This window comes from Macaca mulatta, chromosome 1, assembly GCF_049350105.2.
Source record: "Macaca mulatta isolate MMU2019108-1 chromosome 1, T2T-MMU8v2.0, whole genome shotgun sequence".
NCBI classification, from domain to species: Eukaryota; Metazoa; Chordata; class Mammalia; order Primates; family Cercopithecidae; genus Macaca; species Macaca mulatta.
Window position 1 is genome coordinate 81,835,050 of NC_133406.1, and position 18,151 is coordinate 81,853,200.

The following is an 18,151-nucleotide window of genomic DNA, read 5'->3' on the forward strand; positions in this document are numbered from 1 at the left end:
AGTCGGCCGACACCACACGAGTCGGGAAGCCGCCGCAGCCACCTCTGAGGAGACGGCCAGGAGCGAGAGCCGACAGCGAGCCTGCGAGCCACCTCCGCCGCCATGGGGAGCCGCGTGTCGCGGGAAGACTTCGAGTGGGTCTACACCGACCAGCCCCACGCCGACCGGCGCCGGGAGATCCTGGGTGAGGGCCAGCGGGCGCCCCGTTATGTGCGTGCGCGGCCTCCCGGCGCCGGGGCGCGCTCTCCCCTCGCGGGCCCTGCGTGGCCGTGGGCGCCGGAGGCCAGTTAGCAGCCCGCTCCCCGCCGCGTCCCGCCGCCGCTGGGGCCGCCAGCCCGCGGGTCAGCGCGGGAGAGGCTGGGCGAGGCACGGGGGAGGGACGGGTCCTTGGGGCCGCGCAGCTCCGACCCTTCCGCGAAGAGGCGCAGGCGCGTCCCCGAGCGCGGGAGTCCCCGTCAGGCCCACGCCGGCCGGTTGGGGCGAAGGGTGACCCCGGCTGCGCCAGCCTTGGGTTAGATCCTCGCGCTGGAAGATTCCTGTGCCCTCAGATGGGCGCCCTTTCCTCTCCCTCCTCCCCCTCCTCCGGAGCGGGCCGAGGTGAGCGTGTGCTGGCGCCGGGGCTGCCAGAGTGCGGGGCAGGGTGTGGTCCTGGGCATCCCGGGGCCTACCCGTGAGCCTGGCTCATGGTGTCGGGCGCTAGCGGGCAGTACTGGCGGGGGCGGCCGCAGTCCCGGCCTCGGGCCCGGGGAGGGGGGCCGGCGACCCTCCCTATGCCCCCTGGGGCTTCTCGGACTGGATGGGTCCTGGTCAGTTTACGCCGCTTGTCCTATTGATCCTCACGGCAAGCCTGGGACGTAAGAACGGCGGATTCGTAGACATATTTCATCCATCTCGGTTTTGTGGATGAAAAGACTGAAAATGGAAGACTTGCCAAATAGGGAAAATACGTGGCGTGGCCCGCTGGTCCCCTGACAGCTTATTGAGAGCACTTAACTCTCCAGAGGATTCGGGCCTTCTGTGTTATATAGAGAATGCTCATCTCTCCCAGGTTACTCCTAATATACCAGGGATTGCGTGGAATGCTTTACAAACATTACCCAATTTCATCCTCCTGGTAATTCTACTAGGTTGGTATTATCGCTGTTTTAAAAAATGAAATAAGAACGCCTGACTGAATGCTAAAGAGATTCTAATGCGCATTCAGTTGCCTCTTCCAGAGCATGTGTTTGGTTTTTGTTTATTTCTTTGAGACAAGTCTCACTCTGTTGCTCAGGCTGGAGTGCAGTGGCGCGATCTCTCCTCGCTGCAACATCTGCCTCCTGGGTTCAAGAGATTCTCCTGCCTCAGCCTCCTGAGTAGCTGGGATTACAGGCGCCCACCACCACGCCTGGCTAACTTTTTTTTTTTTTTTTTTTTAGTAGAGACAGGGTTTCACCGTGTTGACCAGTCTTGTCTCGAACTCCTGACCTCAGGTGATCGACCTGGCCTCCCAAAGTGCTGGGATTACAGGCGTGAACCACTGTGCTCGGCCAGAGCATGAGCTTTCTTTTTTTTTTTTTTTTTTTTTTTTTGATACAGAGTCTCGCTGTGTCACCCAGGCTGGAGTGCAGTGGCGCGATCTCGGCTCACTGCAATCTCCGCCTCCCGGGTTCACGCCATCCTCCTGCCTCAGCCTCCCGAGTAACTGGGACTACAGGCGCACACAGCCACGCCCGGCTAATTTTTTGTATTTTTAGTAGAGACAGGGTTTCACCGTTTTAGCCAGGATGGTCTCGAGCTCCTAACCTTGTGATCCGCCCACCTCAGCCTCCCAAAGTACTGGGATTATAGGCGTGAGCCACCGTGCCCGGCCGATCACGAGCTTTTTAACCTATACTGTTTCTTCAAAAATTGAGGAAACGGTAGCTCAGGCCTGTAATCCCAGTACTTTGGGAGGCCGAGGTGGGAGGGTTGCTTCAGCCCAGGAGTTGAGACCATGGTCACGGTAGCTCAGGCCTGTAATCCCAGCACTTTGGGAGGCCGAGGCGGGAGGATCGCTTCAGCCCAGGAGTTGAGACCATCCTGAGTAACACAGTGAGACCCCCATTTACACGCACGCGCAAAATTTTTTTAAATCGAGGAAACGGTGAGTTGAACATGAGACATTATTCCTTATATACAGTATTTCATTAGATTTTCTTCTCAACATTCATTTGCCCAGTGAAAAGAAAAAGCGAGTGGCTGGGACCACAAGCACATACCACTATGCCCGATTGATTTTTCTGTTTTTTTGTAGAGATGGGTTTCTCCGTGTTGCCCAGGCTGGTCTTGAACTCCTGGGCTCAAGCAGTCCGTCCGCTTTGGCCTCCCAAAGTGCTGAGATTTTAAAGGCGTAAGCCCCTGCACCCGGTAAATTTCGGTTCTTGAATTCCCTTCCTCCTCCCCTACACTCCATTAGAGACAGGGTCTTGCTTTGTTGCTTAAGCTGGAGTGCAGTGGCTGTTCACAGGCATGATGATCACGGCAGCCTGGGCTCAAGTGATGGGCATACCTCAGCCTGCTAGTAGTAATTTGTTTGGCAAATCATTTACACATACTTGATATGAGATAGCATGATACTTTTTTTTTTTTTTTTGAGACGGAGTCTCATTTTGTCACCCAGGCTGGAGTGCAGTGACCCAATCTCGGCTCACTGCAAACTCTGCCTCCCGGGTTGAAGCAGTTCTGCCTGCCCCAGCCTCACGAGTAGCTGGAATTACAGATGCCCGCCACCACACCTGGCTAAGTTTTTCTATTTTTATTTTTAGTAGAGACACGGTTTTGCCACATTGGCCAGGCTGGTCTCGGAACTCCTGACCTGTGATGATCTGCCTGCCATGGCCTCCCAAAGTGCTGGGATTACAGGCATGAGCCACCCTGCCAGGCCACATATGATACATTTTATCAATGCCTTATCTACATGTTACATAGGAATAATCTGGTGCCTACCTGTGTAAAAACCAACTCTGGAATACTGAAGCTGAGCTATTTAATATTCTGAAAATCAGGACAGGTGTGGTGGCTTTTGCCTGTAATCCCAGCGCTTTGAGAAACTGAGGCAAGATGATCTCTTGAGGCCAGTTCAGAACAGCCCCATCTCCATGAAAAATTAAAAAATTAGCTAGGCGTGATGCCTGTGTCGTGCTACTCAGAAGGCTGAGGCGAGAGGAACACTTGAACTCAGGAGTTTGAGACCAACCTGGGCAACATGGTGAAACCTTTCCCTCTCTCTAAAAAAAAAAAAAAAAATTAATTAGTGGGGCATGGTGGCATGTGCCTGTGGTCCCAGCTACTCAAAAGGCTGAGGTGGGAGGATCACTTGAGCTGGGGAAGTAGAGGCTGCAGTGAGCCGTGATTGCCTCACTGCATTCCAGCCTGGGCAAAAGAGTGAGACTGTCTCAAAAAAAAAAAAAAAAAAAAAAAAAAAAGAAATGAAGGAAGTAAGAAGGTGCTGATTAATACCTCACACTGAGCCTTTTTTCCTCCACAAACTTATCACTGAACCATTTCACTTGGAAAGTAAAAGGACTACTTATTTCTCAATGAAAGTACGTTTTCCATGCAGGTGTAAATACCAGTGTTCTCTTTCAGGGTGGGAGATGGAATAATCTGTAGAAAGAGAAGAATCTTTAGATTTGTTTAAATTATACACAAATGATAAGAGATCTTTCTGAAAGTGTTCAGTTTTTTGGCAGGGGAGGGAAGGGGCCTGATAGAACAACCAACATTTGTACACTTTAAGTTTACATTTAGAGTTCACATTAAAAGTTCATTTGTAAGGTATCTCTTTGAAATTAGTGAGGATGAGCTGGACTGGGTGGCTCATGGCTGTAATCCCAGTCCTTGGGTGGCTGAGGTGGGCAGGTCACCTGTGGTAAGGAGTTCAAAACCAGCCCGGCCAACATGGTGAAACCCCGTCTCTACTAAAAATACAAAAATTAGCTGGGCCTGGTGGCGGGCGCCTATAATCCCAGCTACTGGGAAGGCTGAGGCAGGAGAATTGCTTGAACCCAGGAGGCAGAGGTTGCAGTGAGCTGAGATTGCACCATTGCACTCCAGCCTGGGCAACAGAGTGAGACTCCGTCTGAAAAAAAAGAATAAATCACAAGAAATGCTTCCTTCACTGCTGTACTTTCTCAGTGATACAGTTTTTTAATGTTTTATTTTTTGAGACAGAGTCTCACTGTGTTGCCCAGGCTGGAGTACAGCCTAAATTCTTGGGCTCAAGTGATGCTCCCACTTCAGCGCCCAAGTAGCTGGGACTACAGGCTTGTGCCACCTCACCTCAGCTAATGTTTTTTTATTTTTGGTAGAAATAGTCTCTGTTGCCCACGCTGGTCTCGAACACCAGGCCTCAGGCAGTCTTCATGCCTCAGCCTCCCAAAGTGCTGGGATTAATGGTGTGAGCCACAGCAGCTGGCCAATAGCTTTGTTGAGATTATAATTCAACTATCATGATTTATTCATTTAAAGTGTACAGTTCAGTATTTTTTTAGTATATTCACAGAGTTATGCAGCTGTCACCACCATGTAACTTTAGAACATTTCATCATCACAAAAGAAACCCTATACTCATTAGCAGTCCCTCATATCCCCTACTTCTACCTAGATAACCACTAATTTACTTTGTGGTCTATAGATTTGCTGATTCTGGACATTTCATATACATGAAATCATAAAATATATGATCTTTTATGATTGGCTTTCACTTAGCATAATATAAAATTTTTTAATTTTTAATTTTTTTTTTTTTTTTTTTGTAGAGACAGGGTCCTGTTATGTTGCCCAGGCTGATCTTGAATTCCTGGGCTCAACCGATCCTCCTGCCTTGGCCTCTCAGAGTGCTGGCATTATAGGTGTGAGCCACTGCACCCAGCCATTAGCATAAGATTTTAGCTGGGCACAGTGACATGCTCCTGTAGTCCCAGCTACTATGGTGACTAAGGTAGGAGGATCACTTGAGTCCAGGAGTTTGAGGCTGTAGTGAGCTATGATGGCACCACTGTACTTCAGCCTGAGTGACAGAGGTAGACCCTGTTTCTAAATATAAATATTTTAAGGTTCATTCATGTTGTAGCACGTGTCAGTGTGTCATTCCTTTTTGTGGCTGAATAATATTCCTTTGTATGGATATACCAGGTGTTCAACATTTTGAGGAACTGCTCTACAGTTTTCCAAAGCAGCTGCACCATTTTACATTCCCACCAGCAAAGTATGAGGGTTCTAATTTCTCCACATCCTTGTTTTTACCTACTTTTTTTTTTATTATAGTCATCCTAGTGAGTGTGAAGTGGTATCTGTGGTTTCAGTTTGCACTTTCCTAATGACTAACGATGTTGAGCATCTTTCATGTGTTTCTTGACTGTTTTCATATCTTTTGGAGAAATGTCTTTTGAGATCCTTTGCCCATTTTTTAATTGGATTATTAGTTGTAAGAGTTCTTCATATATTCTGGATATAGGTCCCTTATGAGATACATGATTTGCAAACATAACCCCGCTTCTGTGGATATCTTTTCACTTTCTTGACAGTATCATTTGCAACAGAAGAGTTTTTGATGCAGTCCAATTTCTCTGTTTTCTTTTGTCACTTGTACTTGTTATAGTATCTAAGGAACCACAAAGGCCATGAAGATTTATTTCTGTTTTCTTATCAGAGTTTTATAGTTTTCTTATAAATTTGGGTCTGTGATCTGTTTTGAGTTCATTTTTGTGTGTGGTGTGAGGTAGGGGTCCGAATCCATTCTTTTGCCTGTTGCTAACAAGTTGTTGTGGCACCATTTGTTGAAAGGACTGTTCTTTCCCTGATTATATTGGCAGCCTGTAGTATTGGTTTTTATATACTATTACAACTTTGGAAAATTCAGTACAGAATTACTTGGAGCATGTTGATTTGTCTGAGAGAACTGTGAATACGAGTTTCATGATTTTAGGGTAACTACAAAATGCATATTATATTCTATCCTTTGTCAGATGTGTTAATTTAATTGTTTTATATAAGGTAAGAATGCTGTACCTCTGTCTAAACACAGAAATAACACACATTTTAATACAAAAAATGTGGAACTTCTAAAAGTTTGAGGCTAATTTTTCCTGCATAAATTTGCAAATGTTTGTGACATATTTCGTAACTTTACTAGTAGAAGAATCCTTCCCTGTGTTATTAGTATTAACTAAAGTATCTAGTAAAGGGAATATTATTTGCAGAACAAATTTAATGTGTTAGTTTAATGGGTGTTAATTTAATTATAATTGCTGAACTATTATATACTTTTCTTAGTTCCTGTTTTTTTGTTTTTTCTTTACAGCAAAGTATCCAGAGATAAAGTCCTTGATGAAACCTGATCCCAATTTGATATGGATTATAATTATGATGTTTCTCACCCAGTTGGCTGCATTTTACATAGTAAAAGACTTGGACTGGAAATGGGTCATATTTGGGGCCTATGTGTTTGGCAGTTGCATTAACCACTCAATGACTCTGGCTATTCATGAGATTTCCCACAATGCTGCCTTTGGCAACTGCAAAGCAATGTGGAATCGCTGGTTTGGAATGTTTGCTAATCTTCCTATTGGGGTTCCATATTCAATTTCCTTTAAGAGATATCACATGGATCATCACCGGTACCTTGGAGCTGATGGTGTCGATGTAGATATTCCTACCGATTTTGAGGGCTGGTTCTTCTGTACCACTTTCAGAAAGTTTATATGGGTTATTCTTCAGCCTCTCTTCTATGCCTTTCGACCTCTATTCATCAACCCCAAACCAATTACTTATTTGGAAGTTATCAATATCGTGGCCCAGGTCACATTTGACATTTTAATTTATTACTTTTTGGGAATTAAATCCTTAGTCTACATGTTGGCAGCATCTTTACTTGGCCTGGGTTTGCACCCGATTTCTGGACATTTTATAGCTGAGCATTACATGTTCTTAAAGGGTCACGAAACTTACTCATATTATGGGCCTCTGAATTTATTTACCTTCAATGTAGGTTATCATAATGAACATCATGACTTCCCCAACATTCCTGGAAAAAGCCTTCCACTGGTAAGTAAAGGATTTGATACATATTCTAATTTCGTTTTTTTGTTTGTTTTTTGAGACTGTGTCTCACTCAGTCACCCAGGCTGGAGTGCAGTGGCACGGTCTCGGCTTACTGTAACCTCCACCTCCCAGGTTCAAGTGATTCTCATGCCTCAGTCTCCCAGGTAGTTGGGATTACAGGCGCATGCCACCGTGCCCAGCTGATTTTTGTATTTTTAGTAGAGATGGGGTTTCATCATGTTGGCCAGGCTAGTATTTTGTCAGTCCAAGCTGCTCATTAAAAAAAAAAAAAAAAAAGCAAGAATATAAATACTGCATCTTCCAGCCTAATTTTACAAAGGGTTCACTCTTGGGTCCTTAAGCTTAGTGGTTACACTTAGGATTTATTTTTAATTTTTTTTTTTTAGAGACAGGGTCTTGCCCTGTCACCTAGGCTAGAGTGCAGTGGTGCGATAGCTCACTGCAGCCTCAACTCCTGGGTTCAAGCGATCCTCCCACCTCAGCCTCCTGAGTAGGCAGGACTATAGGCACGTGCCACTGTGCCTGGCTAATTTTTTTATTTTTTGTAGAGGCAGAGTCTTGCTATGTTGCTCAGGCTGGTCTCAAACTCCTGGATTCAAGTGATCCTCCTGCCTCAGCCTCCCAAGTAGCTAGGACTACAGGCACATGCTATGACAGGCTAATTTTTAAAATAATTTCTTTTAATCTTCCAAATGGTTTATTTAAATTTTTAAATGTTTTTGTAGAGATGGGGTTTCCTGGATGGGTGCAGTGGCTCACACCTGTAATCCCAGCACTTTGGGAGGCCTTGGTGAGTGGATCATCTGAGGTCAGGAGTTCGAGACCAACCTGGTCAACATAGTGAAACCCCGTCTCTACTAAAAATACAAAAAAATCAGTTGGGCATGGTGGCGGGCGCCTATATATAATTGGGAGGCTGAGGCGGGAGAATCGCTTGAACCCAGGCAGCAGAGGTTGCAGTGAGCCAAGATCGTGCCACTGCGCTCCAGCCTGGGTGACAGAGCGAAACTCCATCTCAAAAAAAAAAGAGAGATGGGGTTTCCCTGTGTTGCCCAGGCTGGTCTCAAATTCCTGGGCTCAAGTGATTCTCCTGCCTTCCAAAATGCTGGGATTATACGTACGAGCCACTGTGCCCATCCAGATAGTTATTTAACTTGAGATGTAGAGACATTTTTAACTTGAGATGGCAGAATTGCATACTTGATAAAGCTTGCCTTTTTTTTTTTTTTTTGAGGTGGAGTCTGTCACCCAGGCTGGAGTGCAGTGGCATAATCTCAGCTCACTGCAGCCTCGACCTCCCGGGTTCATGCAATTCTCCTGTCTCAGCCTCCTGAGTTGCTGGGACTGCAGGCGCATGCCACCATGTCTGGCTAATTTTTTTGTTATTTTTAGTAGAGATGGGGGTTTCACCATATTGGTCAGGCTGGTCTTGATCTCTTGACCTCAGGTGATTCACCCGCCTTGGCTTCCCAAAGTCCTGGGATTACAGTTGTGAGCCACCACACCCAGCCAACTGCTTAATTTGTATCTAATTAGCATGCCACAATTTATTTATAAGTATTTGTAAGTTCCTGGATGGCAGGGATCAGATGTTGCCTTTATATTCTACGGTGTCATCCATGCAGTACATTCTTTAATAATATCAAGTTAATCTAATTGCATGTATTCGTTGTTAATTTTACAAATAAGCCAGGAATTTAGTCCCTTGGAACGTGATGGAAGAGAGTCCTAGAGGGTCGAGTGTATTCAACTGCTACTGAAATGTAGACTGCTTTTTGTTTAGAATTGCCTCTGCTGCTGCTGCTGCTGCTGCTTTTATTTTTTAAGAGAGAGGAGGGAGGCAGGTCTCATGGTTTCCCTTCTCAGTGTTTGTATCAACCATTCATCAGTCATCTTTGAAAGAACCCAGTAATACTCATTTTTCATCTTGCTGTATTTTTTTCCCTTCTAGGTGAGGAAAATAGCAGCTGAATACTATGACAACCTCCCCCACTACAATTCCTGGATAAAAGTACTGTATGATTTTGTGATGGATGATACAATAAGTCCCTACTCAAGAATGAAGAGGCACCAAAAAGGAGAGATGGTGCTGGAGTAGATATCATTAGTGCCAAAGGGATTCCTCTCCAAAACTTTAGATGATAAAGTGGAAGTTTTGCATTATTAAACTTGAGACCAGGGATACTTAGAAGCTCCTCTGGCACAATTTCAGAGTAAGAGGTCAGTGATATCAAGAAGTAAATCTGGCTTTTCAACAGTCAGCCTGACTCTGTACTGCTCGGCTTCACTCACAGAAAACTTGTGACTTGTGTATTATCGTCATTGAGAATGTTTCACTCATGTCTGTCATTTTATAAGCATATCATTTTAAAAGCTTTTAAAAAGGTATTTTGCCGGGCATGGTGGCTCATGCCTGTAATCCCAGCACTTTGGGAGGCCAAGGTGGGTGGATTACCTGAGGTCAGGAGTTCGAGACCAGCCTGGCCAACATGGTGAAACCCCGTCTCTACTAAAAATGCAAAAATTAGCCGGGCATGGCAGCACATGCCTGTAATCCCAGCTACATGGGAGGCTGAGGTGGGAGAATTCCTTGAACCCAGGAGGTGAAGGCAGAGGCTGCAGTGAGCCAAGATCGTGCCACTGCACTCCAGCCTGGGCAACAGAGCAAGACCCCATCTCAAAAATAAATATATAAAATAAAAAGCTATTTCTAGTTTATTTCACTATAAAGTTTTGCTTTATTAAAAAGCTAATAAACAGCTATTAATCACAGTGTGTTTGTATTTGTTACATTTTTGTATTTCACTATCTTTATTACATTTTTGTATTTCACTATCTTTATAATATGGTAACCAGGGTACTGGGGGAACTTTAAAATTTCATCTCAAAAATAATTTTTAAAAAGCCTGAGGTATGATATAGCATAAAAGATTGGATGAAAATATATTTCACCGTAAGCTGAATTGCTCGTTTAAAAATTTTAGCTATCATATATGAGACTCGAATTAGACACTGTTGAATCCTGTACAGCCTTACTCATAAATAAAGTACTTACTGAATTTCCACCGTTCAACTTCGTGTTTCAGATGTGTTGACTCTCACATTAGAAACTGCTCAATTGATAAAGACTTTCATGTTATTTCACTGCAGTGGGAACTGGCTGTGGTCTGATGGTAGATCGTGGGTCTCAGGTAGCTGGTAGCATGGGCTGTTAGGTCAGCAGTCTTGCTTGCCTCAAATATGTCACTTGGATAAATTTAGTGTAATACGTTGAATTATTTTAAAAATACATCTGGGTGTGGTGGTTCACACCTGTATTCCATACTTTGGAAAGCTGAGGCAGGAGGATCGATCGTTTGAGACCAGCCTGGGCAATATAGTGAGACCCCTTTTTTTTTTTTGGAGATGGAATCTTGCTGTATTGCCCAGGCTGGAGTGCAGTGGCATGATCATGGCTCACCACAACCTCTGCCTTGTGGGTTCAAGCGATTTTCCTGACTCAGCCTCCCAAGTAGCTGGGATCACAGGCGTGCACAACCATGCCCAGCTAATTTTTTTTTGTTTTGTTTTGTTATTTTTAGTAGAGACAGGTTTTCACTGTGTTGGCCAGCCTGGTCTCAAACTCCTGATCTCAGGTGATCTGCCTGCCTTGGCCTTCCAAAATGCTGGGATTACAGGCATGAGCCACTGCATCTGATTTTCAAAAAATTAGAGTAGTGTGGTGGTATGCACCTGTAGTCCCAGCTACTCGGGAGGCTGAGATTGAGACTACAGTGAGCCATGATCCCACTGCTACACTCCAGCTTGGGTGACAAACACCCTCTTTAAAAAAAAAAAAAAAGTTGACTGTGTTGCAGTTTCATAAAGAATAAAACAACACCTAGACTGCTGAGGGTGGGGTGAGGAGTAGAATCCTCTGTGGGACTGCCAGACCTGCCTCACAGACCTCATTTCATCCCCAAAATACTTTGCTTTCCCTTTCTGACCCTCTTGCCTAGGAAAATTCATAGTATCTTCTAATCTGTTGCCCAAAGAACAATCAAAGAGTGACAGTAGAACCAACTTTACAATTAAGATTTTATTCAGTCACTAAAAAAGTATCTGCAAAACATACCCCTGGATTTGATGCTGGATCATAGAGATCATGTACTCCCATCAAGCCTATAGAACTCTAGCCAATGGCGCCGCTTGTGGTGGCTGTAATCCCAGCACTTTGGGAGGCTGAGGCAGGTGGATCACGAGGTCAGGAGTTCAAGACTAGCCTGACCAATATAGTGAAACCCCGTTTCTACTAAAAAAAAAAAAAAAAAAAAAAATACAAAATAACTGCGCATGGTGGCGCGCGCCTGTAGTCCCAGCTACTAGGGAGGCTGAAGCAGGAGAATGGTGTGAACCCAGGAGGCAGAGCTTGCAGTGAGCGGAGATCGTGCCACTGCACTCCGCCTGGGCAACAGCGAGCCTCCGTCTCAAAAAAAAAAAAAAAAGATAAACAAGAAGCAAAACTCCTACCTCAGCCTCCTGAGTAGCTTAGGACCACAGATGCACACACCACCAGGCCTGGCTAATTTTGGACTTTAGAGGTTATGGGGCCCAGCCTTCTTACTGCCCAGATTGGTAGATCTCTTTAAGAATGGATCCTGGGCCGGGCACGGTGGCTCAAGCCTGTAATCCCAGCACTTTGGGAGGCCGAGATGGGCGGATCACAAGGTCAGGAGATCAAGACCATCCTGGCTAACACGGTGAAACCCCGTCTCTACTAAAAATACAAAAAAAAAAAAAAACACTCGCCGGGCGTGGTGGCGGGCGCCTGTAGTCCCAGCTACTTTGGGAGGCTGAGGCAGGAGAATGGCGTGAACCCAGGAGGCGGGGCTTGTAGTGAGCCGAGATCGCCCACTGCACTCCAGCCTGGGCTACAGAGCAAGACACTGTCTCAAAAAAAAAAAACAATGGATCGAGTTGGCAGATGGGAGCCAGAATAATTGGGACGCCTGCTACAAAGACTGAAACTTCCATTCAGGAAAGAAGTGGTTATATGTACTACAGGCGCCCGTCACGATACCTGGCTAATTTTTTGTATTTTTAGTAGAGATGGGGTTTCACCGTGTTAGCCAGGATGGTGTTGATCACCTGACCTCATGATCCGCCTGCCTCGGCCTCCCGAAGTGCTGGGATTACAGGTGTGAGCCACCGCGCACGGCTGGAGTTTCACCTCTTTTTTTTTTTTTTTTTTTTTTTTTTTTTTTTTTTTGAGATAGAGTCTCGCTCTGTCACCCAGGCTGGAGTGCAGTGGCGCGATCTCGGCTCACTGCAAGCTCCACCTCCCGGGTTCACGCCATTCTCCTGCCTCAGCCTCCCGAGTAGCTGGGACTACAGGCGCCGCCACCACACCTGGCTAATTTTTTGTATTTTTAGTACAGACGGGGTTTCACCGTGTTAGCCAGGATGGTCTCTATCTCCTGACCTCGTGATCCGTCCGCGTTGGCCTCCCAAAGTGCTGGGATTAGAGGGGTGAGCCACCGTGCCCGGCCAGAGTTTCGCTTCTTAAACCCAGGAAGGGGAGGTTGCAGTGAACTGAAATTGCGCGCCCTTGCACTCCAGCCTGGGTGGCAGAGCGAGACCCTGTCTCAGACAGTCCTGAAAAATCACTCAGTAGCTTTGCATGAGTTCTCCCTTCTGTGTAAACTCCTTTCTCCGTTTCTCGTTTGGTTCAAAGCTTCACACCTTCAAGGCTCACACCAGCCTTCTGTTACCCACCCCCGTCCCCAGCGGTCAAGTGTCAATGTTTTTGACTTTGAGAACCAATGATTCATGGCCCTAACCATACCATTGTGTAAGTAGACACTGTTTCTCCATAAGTTGTAACTCCTTAAGGGCAGGACACATCTTTTATTTCTGTTTTCCAAACCTAGCAGGCTGTTTGACTTAAAGTAAGTGCTTGATAAATGGAGAGAGACCAGGTCCTTGAACTTGAGAAGGTTTTTCTAAAACAAAAACACAGCCAAAGACAGAGGGCACTTGTATAATCTTTAGGTGAAAGTATGTTTTACTAAACATAATGGACATTCGGTGAGAATCCTTCCTTTTCCCTGAGCCTTGTACCAAGTGTTTTACGTGAACTATTGTACTTTTTTGTTGTTTCTTTTTTGTTGTTTTTTTGAGACAGTCTTACTCTGTGGCCCAGGCTGGAGTGCAGTGATGTAATCTCAGCTCACTGCAACCTCCACCTCCCAGGGTCAAGCAATCCTCTCACGTCAGCCTCCCAAGGAGCTGGGACTCACTATAGGTGTACACCACCACACGTAGCTAATTTTTGTATTTTTTGTAGAGATAGGGTTTTGCTATGTTGGCCAGGCTGGTCTCAAACTCCTGAGCTCAAGTGATCCAACCGCCTCAGCCTCCCAAAGTGCCAGGATTACAGGTATGAACCACAATTTATTTAAGTCTCAACATTTATATGCTATAAGTAGTACTATTAATATCTTCATTTTGTAGATGACAGAAAAGGCTTAGAGAGATTAAGTAACTGGCCGAAGGTCACACTTAGTAAACTGCAGAAACTGAACCTGAAAGGCAGACTGTGTGGACTCCAGACCCAAAACCCTTAACCACACTCCATTTGGCTTACATTATTAGCCTAGTCCTGAAACAGTAATGAGAATGAAAAACACATGTTTCTACTACTACACACATACTCTACTGCTTCATTAACCATTTCCTGTTTGCCAGCATTTTGGCTAGATCTCCGTTTTTTTCCAACTCTTGAATCTAAAATTCAAGTATGAAACATTAATATTTAAATCCATAACAAAAAATGCATTTATGTATTCATTTATTCATTCTACAGATGCTTTTGGCAGGCCTGCAGTAGGCAGTGAGGATACAAAGATAAAATGTGCCCCCAAATTAAGGAGCTAATGCTCTAGTGCTGGGAGGTACATGTTAAGAAAGGACTTAACATAAAACAGGAGAATCAGGATGTGGCTGGGACTGAGTGGAGGGCACACATTGCTATTGCTGATCTGGGTGAGTGCTCTGCCAGGCTGTACGTGCACATATTGTGCTAATCCAGGGCAGCCTGGGAAGGTAGGTATTGTCTCCTACACTTTCCGCATGAAGAAACAGGGTTAGCCAAGTAACTAACCTGAGGTCACACAACATGGGCCAGGGCCTGAAGCTATGTGTGTTAAAGCCAATGCTTTCTGCTATTCCTCTTGGAAGCTCTTTGGACAAGTTCGTGTGTTTCTTGTTAGGAAAATCTTCCAGAAACCTTAGCCATTTGGAAGGAAGCAAGAATAGTTTGATGACCTAGGGCTAGGAAGGCTCTGAAAAACTGTACCCTTGGAAATCCAAGAACATTATTATTATTATTATTATTATTATTATTATTTTGAAACAGGGTCTGGCTTTGTCACCCAGGCTGAAGTGCTGTGGTGAGATCACGTCTCACTGCAGCGTTGACTGCCTAGGCTCAAGCGATCCCCCCATTTCAGCCTCGAGTAGCTTGGACCACAGGCGTGCACCACCACACCTGACTTTTCTTTTTCTTTTTTTTTCTGAGATAGAGTCTGCTTCTGTCACCCAGGCTGGAGTGCAGTGGTGTGATCTCGGCTCACTGCAACCTCCACCTCCCGGGTTCAAGCGATTCTCCTGCCTCAGCCTTCCCAGTAGCTGGGACTACAGGCACTCACCACTATGCCCAGCTAATTTTTTATTTTTTTGTATTTTTAGTAGAGATAGGGTTTCACCATGTTGGTCAGGCTGTTCTCGAACTCCTGACCTTGTGATCCACCTGCCTTGGCCTCCCAAAGTGCTGGGATTACAGGCGTAAGCCACCACACCCGGCCCCTATTTTTATTTTGTATAGGGACAGAGTCTCACTATGTTCCCCAGGCTGGTCTTAAACTCAAGTGGTCCTCCTGTTTCGGCCTCCCAATGTGTTGGGATCACAGGCGTGAGCCACTGCCTCCAGCCCCAGGAGCATCATTCATAAATCCCTAAGACCTGCTCAGTACATTCACTTCTGAGACAGAGGGCCAGCATGACCGAGGCACCTGGCAGAGGAGGCTCTGAGAGCAGAGGGGAGACAAAACAGTGACACCTGGAGTGGAGGCCTAAAGGCTCATCAGAGCCCAGCAAGGGTCATGTCTGCAGGGCATGCTAGCAAATGCGGGGCTGGGACAGCCTCGGGAGGGTCCCAGTGTGGAAAAAGGAGTAGGATTTGATGATGGATAGATACACAGGTCTGATCATGCAGGAGCTTTTCAGTTGTTAACAACATGGTGGAGGAAAAAGAAGGTGCGGAGCGTCACCTGGAAAAGGACAGCTTTGTATTTGCCAAGTTTCATCTGGATTGGCAGATGGCACATGAAGCTGATAATTGGACTCAACTGAGGAAGAAGTTTTCAGGTGCTGACAGGTAAATGCATCCCTGCAGTTCAGAACACAGTTTCTGGCATGTGTGAACTGGCACACCAGTCCAAAAGCAGGCCAGGTGCGGAGGCTCACATCTGTAGTCTCAGCTATTTGGGAAACAGGTAGGAGGATTGCTTGAGCCCAGGGGTTTGGGACAAGCCTGGGCAAAATGGCGAAAACCCACCTCTCTAAAAAATACAAAAATTGGCCACACACGGTGGCTCAAGCCTGTAATCTCAGCACTTTTGGAGGCTGAGGCAGGTGGATCACCTGAGGTCAGGAGTTTGAGACAAGCCTAGCCAACATGGCGAAACCCCATCTCTACCAAAAATACAAAAATTAGGTAAGTGTGATGGCGCACACCTGTAATCTCAGCTACTTGGGAGGCTGAGGCAGGAGAATCACTTGAACCTGGGAGGTGGAGGTTGTAGTGAGCAAAGATCATGCCACTGCACTCTAGCCTGGGCAACAAGAAAAAAAAAATTAGCCAGGTGTGGTGGCATGCACCTGTGATTCCAGCTACTTGGGAGGCTGAGGTGGGAGGGTCCCTTGAGACCAAGAGATACAGACTGCAGTGAGCTGAGATGATGCCACTGCCCTCCAGTCTGGTTGATAGAGCAAGACCTTGTCTCAAAAACAAAAATAAAAAGCAAGGGTGAGGACAGTGTCCTGGGGAGTTCTCTGTAACACTGGCTGCGTGGGAGTGTTTGAACAGACAGCACCCTCTGGGAAGAAAGGTGAAACCCAAAGAAACATAAGCTGCTTTTTTATGGAGTCAAGAGTGGATCTCCCGGTTACTAGGTACACATCCCTGTATTAGTAATCCCTGGGAAAGAAATACAATAGATACCTTGTGGAAAAGGCCTGGAGGAATTGAGCTGCCCTCAATGTTGCATTCTAAATCCTTGCAGGTTAGCAATTTGCTAACCCAAGGAAGGCCTGTATAATTTCCCTCCCCTATTACCAAGGGCTGCTCTCACAGTCTTCAGGGAGGGGCCAGTGACACCCAGAATAGCCATTCGTTTCTCTACTTGGTGGTTTAAGCCTTACATTCCCTCCCATTAGGTAGCTGAGAGAGATATATTTTTTTGGCACAAGGGGTTGTCCCATTCCCTTCTCACTTTGAACTGTAGTCTCCACTCCTTAGCCACCATAAACACAGGTTAAAAAATCTGCTTTTCCCCTCTATGCTTGCTGTCAAATAGGCTAGAAAGTGTAGAAAGTGGGTTCTTTAAAGGCCAGGCGTGGTGGCTCACGCTTATAATCCCAGCACTTTGGGACGCCGAGGCAGGTGGATCACTTAAGCCCAGGAGTTCGAGACTAGCCTGGTCAACATGGTGAAACCCTGTCTCTACTAAAAATACAAAAATTAGACAGATGTGGTGGTGGGAGCATGTAATCCCAGCTACTCGGGAGGCTGAGACAGGAGAATCACTTGAACCCGGGAGGCAGAGGTTGCAGTGAGCCAAGATCACACCATTGCACTACAGCTTGGGTGACAAGAGAAAAATTCTGTCTCAAAAAAAAAAAAAAGAAAGGTTGTTTTTTTTTTTTGAGACCTGTCTTGGTGGTGTGCACCTGTCATCCCAGCTACTCGGGAGGCTGAAGTGCAAGAATCGCTTGAACCCGGGAGGCAGAGGTTGCAGTGAGCAGAGATTGCGCCACTACTACACCCCAGCCTGGGTGACAGTGAGACTCCATCCCCCACAACAACAACAACAAAAAGGATCAGAGACAAGTGTAAGCAAATATTAGGAAAATGACACTCCCCATTTTAATCAAAACATGATCTCCTTGTAATGCACACAGTGTAAAGTAGATAATCTTATCCTCATTTTAGGGACGAGGAAACTGAGAATCACAGATGTTAGGTAACTTGCATCAAGTTGGCCAGCTCGATCTCTGAGTAGTGGCAGAACCAGAACCCGATCTGAGCCAGCCTCACTCTAAGCCCCAGCCCTTGCCACAACCCCACCACCCATCAATTACATATCCACAAAAAACCTGTCTGGTCACGTATGAAATGAGGGATTGGAGCCATCCAGTTGGGACTCCTGGAGTCTGAATGCCCCACCACAGACAGCAGTGATCAGAAAGAGACTCTTCTCTGGGGAGGGCTAGGCCCCATCCACTCCCCAGTCATCTCCCCACATTCCAGGGAGATGCAGTGAGCTCTTCTCTGCCAGGGAAGAGAGTAACATTGCTCCAGACCCATTTGTACCTGACTGCTCTAAAGGTTACCTTGGCTCTGGAAAACTTCGTTGAGTAAATTAATAACATAAGCAAGGCTGTAGGAAGAACTTTCACCTGCCTCACAGAATTCTATACTAAGAGGCCAAACTGTTTTTGAGAACCAAAGGACAATGTGTACAACGAGCCTGCTTATTCCTACAGAATCCTAACTGGGGGCTGACGAGATTGATGGGGCTCCTGCCAAGTGCCAGGGCCTGTGTTCATCTCTTTATGGACTGTTTAATCCTTACATTGGTATTATCCTCATTTTGCAGTCAAGAAAATAAACTAGTAGGAAGGAATAAGTAACTCGTCTAAAGTCATACAGCCAAAATTTTAACCCAGTGTCTACATTCAAAGTCCATGACATTTCATTTTTCTTTTTTTTTTTTTAAATTAAAAAGAGGCTGGGCCAGGCATG

At 45.8% G+C, this 18,151-nt stretch overlaps 1 protein-coding gene and 1 long non-coding RNA gene across 4 annotated transcripts; one reads left to right on the top strand and one right to left on the bottom strand.

Annotated features, from left to right (window-relative positions):
- DEGS1 (delta 4-desaturase, sphingolipid 1) lies at positions 1–10,159 on the top strand. Of its 3 annotated transcripts, XM_077959910.1 has the most exons (4): positions 1–184; positions 6,326–7,068; positions 7,812–7,876; positions 9,038–10,159. In XM_077959910.1, the coding sequence occupies exons 1-3, from the start codon at positions 103–105 to the stop codon at positions 7,851–7,853; spliced, it is 867 nt and encodes a 288-aa protein (XP_077816036.1). In that variant the 5' UTR covers positions 1–102; the 3' UTR covers positions 7,854–7,876; positions 9,038–10,159.
- On the bottom strand, positions 2–11,583 carry LOC144329663 (uncharacterized). The gene is made up of 2 exons (XR_013395275.1): positions 11,520–11,583; positions 2–1,262 (listed from the first exon to the last, which is right to left on the bottom strand). It is a non-coding gene; the product is annotated as an uncharacterized LOC144329663 (long non-coding RNA).
- Positions 11,584–18,151: the final 6,568 nt, after the last annotated feature.